The sequence below is a fragment of the Tiliqua scincoides genome, chromosome 2, assembly GCF_035046505.1.
Source record: "Tiliqua scincoides isolate rTilSci1 chromosome 2, rTilSci1.hap2, whole genome shotgun sequence".
Classification (NCBI taxonomy): domain Eukaryota; kingdom Metazoa; phylum Chordata; class Lepidosauria; order Squamata; family Scincidae; genus Tiliqua; species Tiliqua scincoides.
In genome coordinates, this window is record NC_089822.1 from 8,606,461 (window position 1) to 8,627,440 (window position 20,980).

A 20,980-nucleotide genomic window follows, 5' to 3' on the forward strand; every position below is an offset into this window, starting at 1 on the left:
GCTGTATTCAGATAGACCAGATCTCCATTAATCAGTTGAAGGGGAGCAATGGCAGGAGAAGAATCTGTCTTCATCGTGATTTCCCTGAGCCCTGGTGATTGGCCACTATTAGAAACAGGATGCAGAACTAGAACATTTCTTATGTTCACCTTTTAAGAGGAACAATCCCTAATAAAATGTGGATGATTCACCCTTTGCTGATGAAGAAAGAATCTTTATTGGGCAATAAACTGGCTTGAGCCTCAGACAAGACCTCAATGTATTGAGAGCAAGGAAGGCACGTCTCAGTGAGTGTTGCAACTGTAAGCTGATAGGACTTGCCTCTGCTACCCAAACAGTGGGAATGAAGTTGGGACAAACACAACCAGAAAGGTGTGCTTCGGAGATAGGCAATTGTGTGGTTAGGAACAACAACCAAAGTTAAGCATGCCCCAACCCTTTTGAAATCCATGTGACTTGCATAAACAATGCAATTTAGGGCACAAGCCTAACCAGGTCTACTCAGAAGTAAGTCCTATTCTGTTCAATGGAACTTACTCCCAGGAAAGTGAGGTTAGGATTGCAGCCTTACATTTCACTGGGATTTAGACACCCTTAATTCTCAGTAAAAACTATAGAGGCTTGTTGCATAGTTCTCAGTGGGTCACATCCAGTATGTTGTCCTTGTATCTCAAAGACATATTATGCGCGGAGCTTAATCAAGTGAAAATGGTTTCCTTGGACTCTATTTCAAGCTGCAGCATGTGTGGTGGGGCTGATCCCCATTGTTATGAGATTAGGTCCTTAAGCGAACTTTCAGCCCAATGTAGTGCCTTTGTTGTGTAAACAGACACTCACTGGTTGCACAGGCTACTGGAGATTGCCTCTTCTTTTTTGTATAAAGGGATATTCTAATGCAGGCTATGGGAGACCTGACTGCCTCATTAAGAGGCAGTCTTTGTTGTGCTTTGACACTGTCATACAAGGGTTCCATTAAGCAGGTTGTTAAGCAATGCATGTCTGCACATATAGTGTATATAGAGGCATTTGTTTCCAGTAAGTAAGCTAGGATTACAGCCTAACTCTTACTGAACACAATGGATTTACTTTAGAGTAAAATAACATTGTTTTCAAACACCTCTAAAGCAGTATCTGAATAATCTTCCATTTTAAAAAAATGCAGCTTCTTCACGATACTTTTTTGGCCTTCATGGCCTCCTTGTTCTCTTCTGCACCTTTTTCAATTTCACTGTATCTTTTTTGAGATATGATGTCCAGAACTGGACACACCCCTCCAGATGTGGCCTTAACATCAGTTTGTACAATGACATATTAGCTGTTGTATTCGCAATCCTCTTTTCAATAATCCCAAGCATGGACTTGACCTTCTTCACAGCTGCCATGCACTGGGTCAATACTTTCACTGAGCTGCTCAGCACTACCACCCCAAGATCTCTCTCCTGCTCTCTCACATACAACTCAGCACCCATCAGAGTACAGTGGTGCCTCGCATAACGAATGCCCCGCGCAGCGAAAAACTCGCATAACGAGTTTTTCGATTGAGTTTGGTAACTTGCATAACGAAAATGTTTTAGGTCCGTGCTTCACATAACGAAAACTTTTTAGGTCCGTGCTTCGCATAACGAATTTTTTAAAAATTAAAAATTTCATGTATGCTTCAAATTTTAGAAATCCTCTGTACAGTATGTATGCCTTTAAAGAGCACGTAATAAACACTTTGTAAACCAAATTTGACTTCGTTTTGACCTTTTTTGCCCATAGGAACACATTAATTAGATTTCAATGCATTCCTATGGGAAAACGTGATTCGCGCAACGAAAATTTCGCATAACGAAAGGATTCGCGGAACTGATTAATTTCGTTATGCGAGGCACCACTGTATATGTAAAATTTTGATTCCTTGCCTCAATGTGCATCCCAAGCACCCAGCCCCCAGAAACTTCCTCATCATTTGGCTCAGTCACTCTGCCAGTTACAGAAACCAGAGCCTTCTCCAGGTGTTGCAGTGTACCATAAATTTTCTTTGGGGCTTTTTATTTGCAGTGCAGCCTAGTCACAATGGAAATTGTTCCACAGATTGATTCAAGAACCCTGTCCCTTGCATTAGCCTTGCTGGAGCAGCAATCACTGCGCCCTGGAAAGGGTGGCTGACTCATATCTAGCTATTTCTAACCCCAGTGACATTTTCGGCAGAAGCCAGATTCTGTACAGGATTGTGCATCATTAATGCTGAGCAGGAAGACAACTGAAGCCCATTTGTGTCGGGAATGCTGGGAAGTATCGATCAATTCTCACTTTACATACTGTACTTGGGTGCAGATGTAGAACACTTGCATCTCATCGCTTGCTATATGAGCTGGAGACACTCAAAGTTGCATCATGACTCGACCTAGGGCAGTGTGGACCTGCTAAGAAGTCCTTGGGATAGGAGACTGCTGTATGAACAGGGTAGGAGTTAAGTAAATATTTAACAAATCTGATAGGGGAAAGCTGTAGCTCAGTAGTAGAGCACCTACTATGAAGTGCAAGTAAAGCTACTGTCCACTTGTATCTACCCTGCACTTAAATGGCCCTACTTATTAAAGTAGAAAGGTCTTTTGATTTTTTAAAAAATGGTTGAGTATATGGTTGTTACAAACATGACTACTGTGCCTGTTAAAGGGGGTCATCAATTGCGTCCCAGTCAAGTTCTGCAACACATCTCCCCCTAATGGATGGGATGTCAGTGGGGCACATTTACATTATACTAAATTTACTGTGGGGTGGAAGGAGAGGCAGCCATCTTCTTGTTGACTGCAAGTGGAAAAAAAGAATGGCTGTCACTACAAAGAGCAAAGGGGCAAGGGCCCAAAGTTACAAGTTAGAAGCAAATGCAGCACATAAACTAGTAAACAGTGGAGTAAGAAAACTCAAAAACTGCTATGAGAGCAGAAGTCATGAAAACAAGTTAAGGAAATTAGCAGTCCCTACTTCAAAATAGCAGAAAGATTTGAAACTGGAGGTTCTTCAATGGACATCTAAAAGCAGAAAGGGGGAATGCCTGGCGGACCTCCATCAGGAGGGTGCTCCAATCTTAGTACCAGCATCTTCTGAAGAAGATGCAGCAATTTAGGTTGCTGGAAAATAGTGCTGGGAAAGCTTAGATGATGTTAAAAGTGGATTAAACAAATTCATGGTGGCCAAATGTGCCACTGGACACTAGGCGCGATGGCTACCTCGACTATCTGTGGCAGGGGGACAATGGTGGGAGAGGGGTCTACCCTCCTCATCACCTACTAAATCTACTGTGATTTAGTAGCATCCCAGAGACCACTGATGGATCATGGGGGGGGGGGGGAGGACTATACAGAACTTGGTCAGATGCAGCAGGACTTTCATATTCTCTCCTGCAGCATAATTGCTTCAATCTAAATCAGAGCTCCATGCAGCTGCTTCGAAGACTTTCAGTCAGGGGAAACTATCTCCCATCTCTTCCATCATGGCTGGTTTGCTTCTTTGAATAAAATCTTACCTGCTTTCCGCAGAGGAACGTTGGATTGCATTGGGCCCTTAGTTCAAAAAAGCCCTCTGCATGGATGGATTGGCGTGCTTCATTGTTATTGGTGTCAAACAAAAATTTAGCTCCCCAAACCTGCCACGTTTCCAGTTTCTTCTGTGGAGTGAATAACCCATACCAGGCCCAGCAATGGTTTGTGAAGGCAATACTTTGTCGTCTTTGAGTGTAGTTATCTGCCTTAAAGGATTATCCCAGTCCAAGTCCTATGTAATGTCTGAGTGCAAATCTTTATTAATCCAATAGCAGCCTTGAGCAAGTCGCTCCAAGTAGCTTCAGTTTCTGCATCTGTTCAGGGGGAATAAAAGACCTAATTCACAAGGTTTGTTAAAACAGATCTTGTATCTCTTGCACATTCATTGTATAAGTGTTTCAACCAACACAAGGATAGCAGAATCTTCCCTGGAAATGTGGCCCCCATGCAGTGATTTCAGTGCCATGTGGGTTCAGTGCCATGTAGACCCAACAGGGAGGCTCTTTGGCTCAGTTTCCATAGGAATCATTGCCTGTAAACTGCTTTGTGAACTTTTTGTTGAAAAGTGGTATATAAATACTGTTAATAATAATAATAATTCTGGAACTTTGACCTGAAACTGTTTATCAAAAGCCCTAGGCACCTCAGACTACAGGTAGGAGCTCACAGAATGAATCTTCGTGGAATACTACTCTGGGCATTTGTCCAATACAATGCCACTAATCTAGTGGAGAAAAGCAGTATATAAATACTACAATAAGCTGCCATCTAATACTGCAGCAATCCTAATACTCCAGCACCAAAACGAGCATGGAATTGATCAGGATTGACAGGATGGGTCTGCCCCTGGCATTGTGACACTGGATAATGCTTGCATTTTCTCCAGCTGTTTCAGATTCGTGATGACTGAATAAGAACATAAGAACGGCCCCACTGGATAAGGCCATAGGCCCATCTAGTCCAGCTTCCTGTATCTCAGTGGCCCACCAAATGCCCCAGGGAGCACACCAGATAACAAGAGACCTCATTCTGGCGTCCTCCCTTGCATCTGGCATAGCCCATTTCTAAAATCAGGAGGTTGCACATGCACATCATGGCTTGTAACCCATAGTGGATTTTTCCTCCAGAAACGTGTGCATGCATGCATTAAGGTATGTATCTGCTAATAGTCCAACAAATCTGAAAAGCCTGGCACCACTCAGGTCCTGCCAATTCCAGATTATCAGAATTTTACTCTATATTACTTTGTGAGCGTGCGAAGCATATGTATATACTTTGTCTTGATGGAGACAAAAGCCCTGTGTGGTAGTGTTATCTGCACACTGCACCTGGGGAGCAGAGGCTGGGAGGCATTGACTTACCCAAGGCCACCTGGTGAATTAATGGCAGAGAGATAGTCAAACCAAGGAAGTTCTGATTCATAGCTGCATTTCTGAGCCATTATATTGCACATAGAAAAGTAGCATGAAAGGGGAAAGTGTTAGAACCCTTATATGTTAATTCTCTGCCATGCTAGTTTTTCATGTCGAAGGTGGATTTTTTCATACCGAATATTTAATCAGTGCCAGCACTTCCCCCCCCCCGCAAAAGTGACATAGTTCAGAGACTACGTCTGATTAGTGAATTACATCATAATGCTTCCGTGAATTAGGTCATAATGTTGCTGTAATGCTGTGCAATTATATTTTTCAAGCCACTTCTGGCAGAAGATGGGCGCGATGCTTGTGCAATTTAATTGTCACTGATCTGGCAGTAAGAAAAGCTACTGCACTTTTATATGCTGGCTCCCCCCCCCCCCCCCGGGGGAAAAAATGGGTAACCCTTAAAAAATGAAATCTGAAATGTTTGTTATGGCTTACTTGTCAGGGACTGGGAACTGCAGTTGTAGCGAAGAAGTGTCCATCACAAACTGGCTGAGCTAGTGTGGAGGCATGGAGCATTCCCACCACTTGGGAATGAGCCACCAGCAACAGATGCACAGTTCAGATTCTATGTGGTTAGTTCTTCCGGCTTGGCTAGTATACAAACCTCATTCAAGTTATGTAGGAGGTTCTGTGTGGGGCAGGTTAAAGACTGCAAAAATAAGCAAGCAGTCATCCAGGAGGTAGGGAACTAAGTAGCAAGGAGCCCAGAAGCAAAAATGGTTGTCGAAAAGGAGGCAGAGCAAACAGCAAAATTATTCCACATGAACTAGAAGAGGAGACAGATTTGAAGCAAAGGCAGGGGATCACAGAATAGGAAGGCAAGGAGAGTCCCAAAGGGTCTTTCACATCCTTTCCTTCCTATATTGGCTGGGGCTTCTCAGGTTCTGCTCTTGGTCTCCAGCTATAATTTGGTGAATTCATCAAATTCTGTGACTCTCACTGCCACTTGTACAATGCCACCCAGCTGTACTTCCCCCGGCCAGATCACTCCGCTACCATCTTTATCTGCCTGTCCAAAGGCATCTCAGTAGATATTTATCACCCCCTCAAACTCAACATGCTCCTTTTCTCCTAAGCCTTCCTCTTCATCATCTCTATATCAGTGGTTCCCAAACCTTTCAGCACTGGGACCCACTTTTTAAAACGACCCCCTACCAGGACCCACCTATCTTTACAAGACTAAAAAAGAGTTTCACTTTACCAGCCACTCAAGCCACTTACTTTTTTACTGCAGTGGGGTGGGTGCCTTCTGGAGTGTTTGCTGAGTACCAAATTCATTGGATCAGGACATTCTGGTGGCCTTGTGTTCTCCTGCGCCTGGTCCTTGATGATGGTGGAGGCATGGTGGCCTACTCATTAGTAAATATACACATGTAACTCAGATTCACTTTCCATAGGGCTCAATACATTTTTCTTGTCAGTTTGGTGGAGGGGTGGACTTTCTTCTCAAGAGTTAGTTGGGGCCTGTATTCATGGATCAGGACCATTCTGGTGGCACTGCATTCCCTTTGGCCTGCCCTTCAAAGCGGACTGAGGCATGTTTGCATACTCGCAACTAAACTCGTATGTCGCTGTTTCCATTTCCAAAGGGCTCAATAAGTTTTCCTTGTCAGCTATCAACTTGTCAGGTTCGCGACCCACCAAAACTCAGGTCCCAACCCACTGGTATGTTACAACCCATAGTTTGGGAACCACTGCTCTATATCCATTGACCAGACCACCAACCAGCCTACTGAACAGGCACACAACCTTGGTTTTAATTCTTCCCCAAAGTGCTCTGATGCCCAATTGTATCACTAGTCCCTGTACAAACATGGGAATAATCCATCCATTCCTATCCAGGCTCTCCGCCAAAATACTAATTTATCTCCACTTTGATTTCGACCATCTTTTTCTGGCTGTCTGCTAGCATGCCTCCATTTGCTTCTCTCCTCTATGCAAAACTATGCGGCCAAATTCATTTACCACATGAAGTCCCTCCTCCAATCTCTTGACTTCTCAAGCCCTCCAATTTCTAGTAGAAGCTCTATGCTCATTTGGCTTTGCCCACCTTCTCTTCTCTCCTTGGTTTTACACTATTATCCCCGCTGGTTGATTTTCCAACTTGCACCATCTTCAGCTGCCTTAAGGACTCTTACTCTAAACAGCTCTGTCCATTATTCCTTGCCTGCCCCTATGTGTGGAATTCTCAGGCTGCAATCCTGTCTACACTTTCCTGGGAGTAAGCTCCACTGAACATAACACGACTAACTTTTGAGTACACATGCAAAGGATTACAGTATTGTTAGTCTCTTCAAACTCCTCCACAAAACCCACCTGTTCACAGACTCTTTGGGATTAATCCCCCCCGCCCCAATCCTAACAGTAAATAAGTTTCCTCAGTCCTAGCTACCCTTGGTTTACCCTCCCCAACTCATTAGGTGCAGCCCATCTATTTTTTATTCATGAAATTGTACAAATACACACAAAATAATTTCACTGTATTAGCAACACCGTACATTCTCCTGCCTGGCAAATTGACCACTAAAACCAGGAAATGAGCACCTTACATAATAACGGGATTACGGCCGATGAGAGTCATAGGGAGCACAAAAACTGCCTGAAGACCACAAACCATGAAAAGAGCAAAGTCAAGAAAACATTCAAGTTAATGGAAACAAGTCTTTATTAAGTAACTTTTAATATCAGAAAAATAAAACTCTTATAATTCTCTTTACAGCAAATATATAATATCAGTGCTTTGGCCATCATAAGTTAAAGGCCTTTTATCATAAAATATATGGTTTTTTTTTTTTTAAACTTTACTCAAATTGAATTTATAATCCCTATGACTTCCCTACATATACATAACAAAAAGAGTGTAGTAAAATTAGCAAATGCTAAACTATATTGAGAGCTTTGTCATTCTTGAGTCTGTGGCTTATAGAAATGGTACACGCAGCTAATGTCTGTCGACTCCTTGGCTTATTAGTTGCAGTGTACAATGCAATAGAATACAAAAGACATGCTCGGTGAACGAGATTATTCATATCTACAAGACTGCAGCTAAAGTTTAAGGTTTCAATACTGACATTTAAACTACCCTACAAGCGGTTAGCATTAAAGTTATGCATCCCATAATATAATAATAATAATAATAATATGCCATCAAGGCAACTTTTATACCGAAAAAATCATAAAATAAAAACCGTTATCTGTAAACTTTTTTTATACGAAATGTAACTCTTTCAAGTGGAAATAAAAAATAAAGATTTCTGTATAATTACTAGGTCAATACACATAGAATTTGCTATACTGAGAAAAAATGTTTCAGCTTGGGAAGATATTGCTCAAAAAAAGAGAGAGAGAGAGAGAGAGAGAGAGAGAGAGAGAGAGAGAGAGAGAGAAATGAACAAAGAACTCTATTAGAACTTCTTAGTGTTCATTTTTCAAATGCCAGCACAGATTTGGGAACTTTCTAAGGATGGAGAAGCGAGAAACATCCACAGGTTGAAATGTAAAGAAAGCAAACAATAAGGAACTAAAAGAGAGAAGCTAATTTTTCCTTGAGACAGGGAAGTCAGGTTTTGAAATGAGATAAACCGCTTGCTGGGCCACTGTCGCAGCTGCTTTCATGAATGATACAAGGGCATGGATGAGACTCCTTCCCCCCCTTCCGTTACTAAAAATAAAATACATGTTTCACATAATGAGCAAGCATGGATGAAACATAAAAGTGATTCACATTTTTGAACTCTGATATTCTCTAAAATAGTTAATTTAAGAACAGCTTGATCAAACTAGCCAATGGAATGTTCGCATCCTTGCTGTTGCATACAACGCGTGCAATAAACCAACAGCTGATCTCTCACCCCACATATTATGCCCCACTGAAGCACATGGGAATGGGGGGAGGGCGGGGAGAAACTTTAGTGGACTGCACTCAAGTATGGGAACACCACAGCCCTTAATGATACTCGCCTCAATTCAGAATTCCGCATGTGCTGTGATGCACGTGCAATGCTCAAGTGCATACAAAGAATCCCATTCATTTTGATGGAGGGAGTCAATCTGCACATGCAGAGCAATATATAAAAGACTGGCTCCAGTCCTTAAAATGAACGGGGGAGCTCTGTGCCTGCACTGGCGCACCTGCGCCCATCAGCACTGATCAAGGCGATGCAGATTTTCCCATGTTTTGGCAATGGAAGACCCACACAGTTCCTGATTAAGATGCCCTATTTGCATACTGGATGAGAAGGTGGTCAATTCATTCCACGTTGCCCCCTCTGTCCCTTATGAACAATGATCTTATTAATAAAAATTACCACTCCACTACTTGCAGAATGCCAGCAAATTAATTTGTGCATCATAAAACCTGTATGCAACATTGAGTAGGTTAAGCCTATGTTGTAAAGAGGGGAAAAAAACCGCCCCCCAAACCTGTTTTGAAAAACTGGCAGTGTAAAGAAGGCAGCATTGGAAGTGTGTTTGATACATTGATAATCCTTTGTACCCTCCCCCTGAACTGACAGCTTCTATGTCCCTGACAGTACCAGGCTTTGTGCCATCAAGGCCATGACCACCATCAACACATCCGGAAAGCTACAAGCACTCCTGCTTAATCCAGATCTAAATTCCTGTCACATCACAGCTTCATTCCAGACATAACTCTGCTACAGGTGCCACAGCTGGAACCAAAATAGACAAAGATTGGCTAGGCTTAGTGTTAACTGTACACGCCTCAAACAACATTAGCCTAATCCCAAGAAAGCCCAATAACAGTCTGAGTTCATTATAAGTTTACTTAGGGGGAAACCATTACATCCAAGCCATTAAGAGTTTAAAAAGTCCATATATAATATCTCTATATATTTAAGAGTGAATCTGAATTGCCTGAGTAACAGCTGTCTGGCAAACGGGACATGATGGTGCTTCTTTTTCACAGATTTTGTTGGCACATTCCATGCAGAATAGGTTGTGGCCACACGGAACCAGGGCAGCAATTACCTCATTTTCAAAGCATATCACACAGTCGTGCTTCCGTCTCAACTCTGGAGGGGAACTTGATGTAGAGCCACCATTGGAAGAAGAGTAGCTGTTGGTACCGTTAGAAAAAGCAGGGATGTAGATTGGAAGGCCAACCTGGTTGACGGTGCTGGGTGGATCGCTTCTTACTCTCCTTGCCAGCGGATGCTCTAGGGTTTCAGGAAACGTAGGTGACAGGCGAGGAGTGGATGGCTGACTCCCTCTCCGTGGAGCCTTCATGTTACTAGCAGGATCGCTACCAAAACTGGAGAGTGGGTTAACAGGTTCAAAAGGTGTCCAGATAGTTTGAGAAGGTGTTGGCAAGGAATCATATGCGGGACAGTCAACTGCAAGATCCTCTGCACCTACAGAAGGCAACGTTTCTCCAAACCAAAAATTGCCTGTACTGAACGGACTTGTTGGGCTGAAGTCAGCCAACCTATTGCTTCCAAAGTAAGAATCAGTGGAGCCACTTCCTAAAGAACTGGAGCTGTCATTTCTGTAATTAGAAATCATTCTGGTGCGGCTTGGAGGAGGTACTGGGTTGGAAGTAAGCCAGGCAGGTCCCAGGTTCCCTCCTTCAAAGCTCACATCTGTACCATTGTAATGAAAATCATTTTCTTCATTCAGTTCAATGTAGTTTCCAGTGCGCATGGCAATGTGCATTTCTATCTCTTCCCGCGCACGATCTACATTTTCAGGCATGCCGGTAACCTCAAAGACTGGCTCCTTGTCTCTACTGGGAGTAACTATGTAGGTATGAGTTTGCTGCTGAATTCTTTTGATCGTTGCACCTTTTGGGCCGACCACCAGCCCGACGACACGGTAAGGCACCCTGACTTGGACTGTGGTTTGGCCTGGCAAGTTGGGGTTACAAGACAGCCCTCCCAAAACGGGACCATTCTTGTTGCGGGATGCTCTTATCATGGAGAAGTGTTCAGCAGCGGAGAGAATTTCCCTTTTGGCCATGGTGACATCTTCTTTTCGTCCCGTGACAACAAACACTGGTTCTTCTCCACGGACAGGGGTCTTGATGTACGTATTTGTCTTAGCTCTCAATGCCTTTATTTTGCAACCTGTGTGGAGAAAATAAGATATAAAAGGTATTTTAGTGACGATTTCTGAACAAAAACAAGCGAGAACAAGCTTAGTTTCAGAATTGTTTTGTGCTGCCCCTTGGCTCCTTCCCGTTTATCTGATCCGTGAAAACAGAAGTCCTTACTTCTATTCTCATTTAATGACAGAAGAGGTTACATACAGTGCTATCACACCGAGTCCAACAAACAGTTTGGCTGAAAGAGAGTCAACACAACAAGTTGGTCCTGTAAATACATTCATTGGGCTTCAGCTCACAGAAACTTTAAGCAGCCTTCTTGCTCACACAGACTTGGTGGTCTAAGGGGTGGTGGTGGAAACAGTGACATCTTTTGAAAAGCCTTTCCCTCTCTGGTTACTTGTACACAGCCACCTGCCCATCACAACAGGGCAGCAAATATTCTGTCAACTGTTTGTGCTATATGTGTAGGCTTTCTGAACTCCATGAAGTTCAGAAGAACATTTTAGTCTCACAATCACTTTATAGCCAAGATAGGTAGAAAGAGATGCTCAAAGAAGACAGCTCTTGCCTACCGAGTCATTGTTTGAGAAAAGGTCAAACTATGTAGTTTTTGGGCATCTCTAATGTAGTTTTTGGGTGGGTCTTGACCCAAAAGATGGGTCTGCAACCCACTGCACACTGGGTCTCAACTCACTAAAAGGGCGCAATCCACAGTTTGAGAAACACATATCGCTTTCTGAAAAAATATATACAGGAAGTGGAAGGAAGGTCAGTTAACTAAGGAATAGTTCACAAATATAGCTACATCCACAGAGAGGATGTCAGAAAGGCTAAAGCTCAGAATGAGCTGGTGTAGAATGTCAAAGAAGGTTTTTTTTGTGGTTATGTCCCAAAAAAAGAAGGCTAAAGAAGCAGCAGGCCTTCTGTGTGGGAAAAATGGACAAGTGGTAACAGATGGCAGATACAAAATAAGAATTGAGCAGCTCTGCCTTCTTCCACAAGGGGAAAGTGGCTCAACCCAACAGTTGCACTATGGGCATCACAATACATGATATGTAAGAAGTTGCTACAGTGAAGTTACTTCTGGTTACTTTAAATGAATTTAAGTTCCCATGACCAGAAGAACTACATCTGAGGGTACTGAAGGAGCTGCCAGGTGTGAGAACTACTGCCTGTGATCTTGAGAATGTAGGGAGAATCTATGAGGTGCCCAAAGCCTAGAGACAAGCAACTGCCATCACTATGTTTTATAAAGGGAGAAAGGAAGTAGTGGGTAAACTACAGAACCAATCTGTGTGACATCAAGTTGTGGAAAAATCCTGTGAACACTTAGTGGGTGATTTCTAGGAGCCAGCAAGGGTTTGTCAAGAATAAAGCATGCTGGATCCTTTCACTTGGGGGGGGGGGAATTACCTCCTATTCAAACTTGTCAACTTGCTACCATCAAAGTTTAGCTCAAACCTCTACAGTTCTGGATATTTCATTGGGATAAAGACCAGGAAAAGCAAAGAAGGTGACAAAAAACAAGAGGCACCTATTGATGCTTAACTGAGAGCATTCAATCTGCTTTGTATAAAGGTGTAAGAAGTGTTACAATGACAAATGACAGTGGGGAAGATGGTGTTTCTGCCCTATCTGCCTCTTATAACAATTCCCTATGCCAGTGTTATTCAAACTGTGAGGCACTGCTCATTAGGGAGGCGCCAGGAACTCAAAAGGGGAGGCGCGGGATGTCCTCTCGCAGCAATACAGTCACACCCCTGGGCAGAATACGAGCCCGTCTTCTGTCCGTCTCTGCATCTCCATCAGCTCTCCCTCCCCGTCAGCTGCAAGAGTGGCTGCTGCCACCCCGCCCTCTTCTCCCTCCACTCCGAGGCTGCCGCCTTCTGTGTTCACTGCATGTTGTTTGCAAAGCTCTTCAACCCCATCTGGCAAGTACCAAGCATGCTCATTTTGCAGTCCCTGTCCTTGCTGACCTTCAGAAAGAAACTCTCCTTGATCCTTGTCTGGTTGGTTCATAGTTTCCAGCCTGGGATCGCTTCTCATCAAAGTGAAATCTCTCTTTTCAACCCCCTCCCTCTTCCACTCCCCCCTTTCAATCTCCAAACCTTCCCGCTTTCCTCCCCGTCCCCTTAAAGTTGTTTCCATGCAGTTGGCAAAGGGGGAGGGGAGAGACAAGCACACACTTTACTTGGCCAGGAGCAGAAAAAGGGTACTGTTTTAAAAGTGATTTATTAATCTTGTTGTTTGACTGAAGAGAAAAGGCTGTATTTTTAAAGTGATGAATCTTGCTGTTTGAAGGGAATACTTATCAGCCACTGATGAAGTGATTGCCAGCCCAATCCTATCCACACTTTCCTGGGAGTAAGCCCTATTGACTCTAATGGGACTTACTTCTGAGTAGACATGCAAAGGCTTGAGTTGTGCATCTCATAGTACAGGAGACAAATCAGCTTCCTAACCAAACCCTCATCAGCTCTGATATATTTTCATGGTCTATTTTTGTTTTCCCCACCAGCTGCTGGAAAAATTTAATTTCATTAAATTAATAAAGGGTTCAATCCTATCCAAGGAGAATGGGAGAAATGACTAGTTGGATTGGGGTCCACAGGGGTGTGTGTGTGTGTGTGTGTGTGTGTGTGTGTGATGCTGGTCAGACTGGTTGTTCACAAAGTTCATTTGATAAAACAATTCTATTGGTATGCTTACAAAGTTAAAAAAATGAGTCTTCCTGGACCAGACAAAATCTACCTACTCCAGCATCCTGTCTCCAGCAGTGATCAGCAGCTGATCATTTATAAAGCATGTATATTGCTGTGTATTAATAATATATTTTTAAGATCTGCATTTAATTAATGACATTATTAATATAGTTAATATTTCTGGCCACTTCCTGTTTAATGATGTCACTTCCAGCCCTCAGGAACATGATGGGGAGTCATGGCCAACAGCCACGGGGGTCAAGGGAGCCACTGGCTGGAAAAGTTTGAGTACCACTGCCCTATGCACATGGGACAGCTTGGGATATCACACACAGAGAAGAGAGTCTCCCTATTTTCCCTTGCTCTTCCCCCTTTCCAACACTTGCAGTCATCACTGCTGTTCCATTAAAGATGTCCTGGGTCAGGCAGTACTGGTCTCTATACAGCAACCCCCAACTGGAAGAGCTCAGAAGCAAGCCATTTTGAAACTAAATGTACATTTTTGCTCAAAGTGTGAACAGCTCAGATTTGGGTATATGGAGACACAGCTGACAGCACATCTGCTCAAGTGAGGCTTAGCATCTGCATTACATTTTAGACTCCAGATCTGAGAAGACCCTATTTAGATCTGAGAAGCTCTGAGAAGACCCAGGTCTCCAAAACGGAGGGTCAGAAAAACTTAGTTCAAAATTTATGATGGTTTTATATTTTTGTGGTGCTGATTCCAAAAAAGGCATCAGTTTTGCCCTATCACATCTAGTTCTGGAGATACTGCATAGCCTTGTGAGTGAGATACTGCATACCTTCCTCACAAGGAAGCTGCTTGAACCATTCACACACAAGGCTATGCAGTATCTCTGAAACTAGATCTGTTTCCAGGGCAGAAGGAGGGCAGGGAGCGGGTGGCAGGGTTAGGACCTGGTGGTTACTCCAGATCCTAGCCCCGCTCCCTGGGCTGTATGGAATAGCTCCAGGTCGCTTCGCTCTGCTCGGATGCGTGCCATCTCCTGAGGTGTAAACCCATTGGGGCTGCTTTGGCTCTCCCCAGGGTAAGAGGAAATGTTTCCCCTTGCCCCTGGCTGAGCCGCAATCAACCCCAAACTTGCGCTGGATACAGTGCATTCCTGCTGGCCTGCCTGTTCCAGTGAAAATTAAGATTGCTTTATAAATCTCCAGATGGTTAACAGATGGAAACACCACCTTAATCTCACTTGGATTAAGAGACAATGCAATAGGACCATTAATATACAGTGTTGATTTTTTTAAAAAGGGGGACTTAAAAGGGGAGCTGACTCTGAAGTCAGAAGTTGACTCCCAAGGTCAACTTCTCCTGTTACTTGGAATGAAAGAATTGTCAAAGAAAACAGCAGCTTCTAACGCCCAAAATTTCTGAATGTGTCAGCAATCAATGTTAAATGAGTTTAATTCATAAAGTACCAGTGGCAAAACGCAGACTCAGTGGACTACTGTAAAGACAGCTGGTTCAAAATAAAGGCCATTACCTATTTATGCAGTTCTACCAGATGACCTTCGTGTCTGGTTTTACTCTCATCTCCACTACCATGCCACCCCGTTAATCACTTTTTCAACATACTGCATCCCAACATTCCATATAAGAAGTTAAGCTACAAGTGAGTCATATGGCTAGCATATGATCCAAGAGGTTTTTGGCTTCCAGGATATGGAAGCACAAGGCTTATAAATGATGGGAAGCTTGCATTTCTCACACAGTTTCCATGTCCCTGCACACGTGAGAAACTGGTGATGAGTGAACAGACTGACCTTAAGTTTTATAATAACTGAACCACACCACAGTTTGCTCATTTGCTGTTCTCAGAACATCTTAATCTTATATTGAAAAATGCACATCATTCATGAGAATCCACGAGATTCCAAGCCTCCCCCCCCCCACAGATTATTAACAGTATTTATATACCGCTTTTCAACTAAAAGTTCACAAAGCGGTTTACAGAGAAAAATCAAATAACTAAATGGCTCCCTGTCCCAAAAGGGCTCACAATCTAAAAAGATGCAAAAAGAACACCAGCAGACAGCCACTAGAACAGACAGTGCTGGGGTGAGGTGGGCCAGTTACTCTCCCCCTGCTAAAAAAAAGGAGCACCCACTTGAAAAAGTGCCTCTTACCCAATTAGCAGGGATAAGATCTCTTCCCTGTAGATAACATCACCTGTTCTGCCACCTTTTTTTAAAGACTCAAACAATTGCCCCAATTTCATGTTACTACTAGTAATTAAAGCTGCCTGCCTATGAGCCACACCCAAGGAAAAAAAATGATATGAAGATATGACATGTAACAAGTTGTAGGAATCTTTTTAAGTGGCTATATGGTAAGATATTGCTGGTTTATTACTTACTATGGAACTAAAACCTTGTCTTTATATGGCAAAAAATACAAAAAAGTCTAGATAAAGCTACACAACAACAATGTGGTTACTGCATTACACAAGAGGTATGCTCATCTTATAAGTTCAGGTCTGTATGCATGTATGATGTCACTTCTGGTCATGATGTTACTTCCAGAGAGCCCTGATAGATTCTCATTCTAAAAAGTGGGTCCCAGTTCTAAATGTGTGAGAACCATTGCCCTAATGGGCATTCAAAATGGCTCATGTTGACTAATGGCAACTATGGAGGAAAGTTACTGGGACAAAGCTGATGAGGTTGATGGCTTAGTGGAGAACTGCAGTGAGTTGAATTTAGGGGGAGGCAAGAGAGCTTGCATTAAACCAACTTGGAAAAACAGAAATACAGGTGTTCCCTATACTCACAGGGGACAGGTTCCAGCTGACACCATTGATACCTGAAACTGTGGATAGCACTGAACCCTATAAAAAGTGGTTCACAAATTCCCCATCACACAAATGACTTATCTGTCCGTGATTGCAGCCCTCCCGCTGCTGTCTCCTGTGTCCTGCTGTGTCTGTGCTGTCCGCAAGTGCTAAGTGGAAGCAGGTTGGAGGGCTGAAAACAATGAATGGGGAAAATGCGAACCGTGGATAAGTTAAAATACAGATATGGAGCCAGCTAATGGGGGGGGGGAGAGTGCCTGTATGTGATAGAGGGAAGAGAATTACCCAGAAACTCCTGGCCTGCTTGGGAATATGGACCACGTTTTCCAAAAATTTTGAGATGCACTTATTCTCCCCCAACCTACCAGATCCAATAGTAGAACAGTGTTTTTCAAACTGTGGGTCGGGACCCACGAGGTGGGTCGCGAGCCAATTTCAACTGGACCCCCATTCATTTCAGTATTTTATTTTTAATATATTAGACTGGATGCTACCATGGTCTGTGACTGCATTTGGGGAAATGTGACAGACCTGTACTTTTAACAAGCTACTATGTATATTCTTTTAACAATGATAGTCAATAACTCCTGAGTAAGTTTGGGTAGGATTGCAGCCTGGGATTGTGGAAAATTTTCCTGCTTGATGATGTCACTTCCGGTCATGACATCACTTCCAGTGGGTCCTGACAGAGTCTCATTCTAAAAAAGTGGGTCCTGGTGCTAAATGTGTGAGAACCACTGCAAGAGAAAATATAGGTGACATACAGGTTAAGGTGGGGAATGGCAAGATTGTGGCAGTCTCCTTCAGCCCCGAGAGATGGGCAAAGCGAGAACAGTGCTTGAAAAAGCTTTGGCTCTATTCAGTGTGGCTCAGCAGCAGCCCCAACTAAGTAGCTGGGAGGAATGGAAGGAGGAAGAGGTACAACTGGGCTGGCAGAAAGACATAATCTGATTTTATTTGCAAAGTGTCTCTCTTGCAGGCCAAGCAAGCAGAAGTGCTGGAAGCTAAACTACACTATTTCAAAAACAATTCTGCACAAATTACACTTTTGGTATTAATTTATAAATTGCATTATTTCACAAAACATGCAAAATAAAACTATGTAAACAGATAGTTTTACTTTGTCATAAGAATAACCGCATGCATTCACTGTAAATGTTAATGTGAAGACCAGATCTCTTTGAAATGTAAAGGTCAGGGTCACATGTACAGGATATAAGTATCACCCCAACTTGGGTGCTCCCAGAGACATCTGGTGGGCCACTGTGAGATACAGGAAGCTAGACTAGATGGGCCCTTGGTCTGATCCAGTAGGGCTCTTCTTATGTACCAACGTTTTACAACTATATATAGTATAAAGCACCAAAGCAGTACCAGCTTCTCATGACAATCTATGTTCACGTTTCCCACATTTTCCAGTCTCTATCTGCTCCAAACTTCCAGATGACAACACCTGCAGATGAGGTGACAGGCAAGGCTTACCTCAGAATCAGTCTGGGTAGACTGGGAACTTTGCGACTTTGGGCACAATCCTAACTCACTTTGCAGCACCAACGTAAGGGTAATGCAACTTTGAGGTAAGGGAACAAACAATGCCACACCTTGAGGAGGCCTCCGTGACTGCCTCCCAACTGCAGGATGCAGCACATGCCCCACTGGCACAGCTATGCCTGTGCTGGAAAGTTGGTGAGGAATGCACCCAAGTGTGCTATTCCCTAAACATGGTGCCCCAAGAAGCTATTTGGGGTCTTTTTGGTGGTTAAGCTTGCCCTGCAGAAAACTCTGTCACCCTGGAGCAGCTTGGCAAAATTTGTTTTCACTCTGCCAAGTGGTATGAAGAATTTTAACCATCTATCAGGCACATGTGAGAAAGAATGGCTGTTTGTATCCTTTCCCTGGATCTTGCTACTGTAGGACAATATTCAGTTTTGTGTCTGTAAAATAATCATCCATGCCCTCAGGGACGTGTCTGTTGGAACACCTGATATAAGTAGACAGTACGTCCAAACACTTAAGAATGTGAAATTTGTTCTAATCTGATGACTTGCTGATAGGCAGGATCATCTGTACACCAAGCACCTGTTCATATGAGATAAACCTAAAGACAAAAGCCCAGCTTAAGTTCCGTCGTTGCAAGTTAGAGCCCCCAGATTTGGCACCAAACCTAAATCTTATGCAGTGATCTGCTTACTTCCTAAGTTTCAAATACTTGGCATAAGGCAAGAACATGAACAAAGAAAGCATGAAAGTGATAGACAGTGATGGCGTTTGCCTACAATTTCAAAGACTGCATGCACACTTGAATTCACTGTCTCATAAGTGGAGGGACAGCACCGTGTGTGCTTATGAAGTTCACAGACCTCTGCTCCTCCAGAGGGAAAAAGGGCATGGGTTAGTTCCTGTTACTGCAGATAATAAATACAGTATTTATTGTACAATTACAAAGACCAGACCATAGCCAGTGTGCAGGACAAAAGCTGGTCTGAATCCCGAAAAAGCCATGCTCTTGAACACATCTTATGTGTTTCCTTTTTCCAAGCTGCTGAAAGCAGAGATTCCCAGGTTGCCACATTCTTCTTTAAACACAGTACTCCTGAGAAACAAGCAACACACACATTTCTGCTGACAGGGTAACCCAAGGATTCACAAGAGCATCTCTAGGGAAGCAGATGTAACATGAACTATTTGATTTTATTTTTGAAGATGCCATGGGTCTAAAACACCGTCACATTAGGAATGGAGGCCATACTGTGGAATATACCAGAACCATCTTCTCAAATGCATTTGTCAAGTGAGATTCAAGCACAGAATATTAGTGAACAGAAGTACTACTAACGAGGGAACTGCAAAAAGGAGTCAATTCAAACTCCACATGATTAACCTTGGGCTTATCTATAAATTCAAAAAGAGGCAAAAAGAATGAACCAGCACAAAGACACACCCAGATAGTTTACGTTTCCATGAACCCCACAACTGAGGTGAAGCCATTTTTGGAGTTGTTAAGGTCATGGGAATCATGGCTATTTATAGGGAACTGGATATGTATGTACTTCTCCTTTATTTTATGAACATAAGTACATGCAAGATCAAGACCATTCATGAAGCAGAGACCTGTGCATACCTGAACAATCCCCCTCTTACCTACAATGGGTAGCCATACAACCTGTTTTCAAGTCTAGGAACTACCCCTTCTCAACGAAAATTCAGATCAAAATGAAGCGCACACAAGATCTCAGAATATAATCTTTATATTCTAGTCAACATTTTTAGTTTGGAAAAATTTTATTTTATTTATTGTATTAACTGCTACCCTTCAAAGTAAACTCCCAGTTTTTCAAGTAGCAGCTTATTCTCCAGATTAGGTCCGAACAAAAAGGCATTTGTTTTAAACTGTAAAGTTCAGCAAGTCCCTTCCCCATGTACTACTATCATCTTTATGATCTGCTACAAACAGCCTCCACAGTGCGTCTATGCTAAGTGTGACTGAGAAGGGTCTGCAGGGATGTGGGAATGATGGTTATGCCCACAATCTGGTACTTAGATCCATCTAGTATGGCGAGAATTCCTGAAACTGTAAAATCCACATTGCAGATAATTAGCTGGCTGCTCTCCATAACGCTAGTAGTACCTAGAAATTTGAAGTCAGATATAAAATAGCTTAGAGCAGAATGAGAAGGATACAAAGTTAAATTCTGTGTGTATACAGCAAATCAAAGTCACTGATTCATTTAAATTTATATTGTGCTTTTTTGACACAAGTTCCTCAAACTGATTAAAAAAACTGCTTCTTGATCTCTAAAAATCAGCACCCCAGCAGTACCATCTGGCCTTTTAAATTAAACATTATGCAAACATTCTGAGATACAACCAGGATCTTGCAGAGTTCATTTAAAACACAAGGGGACCTCTTGTTACCAAAGCGAAGTCATGCTTGATGTGTCTCAGAAGGCAGTCTAGACAAGCACACTAGATGGCTCAGCCTCCCTCTCTCCTTTTTTTTTTTTTAAAGTAGGAAATCCCTCATAGGTTTCTTCTATTTACATTTAATGTTATGCCAGAAAAAGAAACAACAGAGTAAAATTATTGGACAACATGTAACAAAGAGAAGCTCTACTCAAAATTATGATGGGTTTTGGGCAAGCAGAGAATAAATTTGATGGTTCTTCCCTAATAAATGTCACTGGTCTCTCCCCCTCTGTAGGATGAAATACTATTGACTCTTCACTGAAATATGGGAATATTTTTCTCATTTCTACACTTCCTCACTTTGTGCATCGCTATTTACACTCTTTCCATTATAGTCACACTTGCTTATTTCACTTAGAAACAACCACTTTTTAGAAGCGCTTGACATGAGATCACAAATGAAGACATGTGCCATCACCATCTAAGCAGGGGTGTCAAACTTGTTTCATACGTACCAAGGGTTTGAATGCCTTGCTGAGGGTCGGAA

General features: G+C 42.7%; 1 protein-coding gene across 1 annotated transcript in view; it reads right to left on the minus strand.

Annotated features, from left to right (window-relative positions):
- Nucleotides 1-7,592: 7,592 nt before the first annotated feature.
- Nucleotides 7,593-20,980, minus strand: part of MEX3C (mex-3 RNA binding family member C) — a 42,116-nt gene continuing 28,728 nt past the window's right edge. The window contains exon 2 of the mRNA XM_066618028.1: nucleotides 7,593-11,034. Coding sequence (XP_066474125.1) covers nucleotides 9,806-11,034 — 1,229 coding nt within the window. The 3' untranslated portion in view covers nucleotides 7,593-9,805. The remainder of the gene's footprint in view (nucleotides 11,035-20,980) is intronic.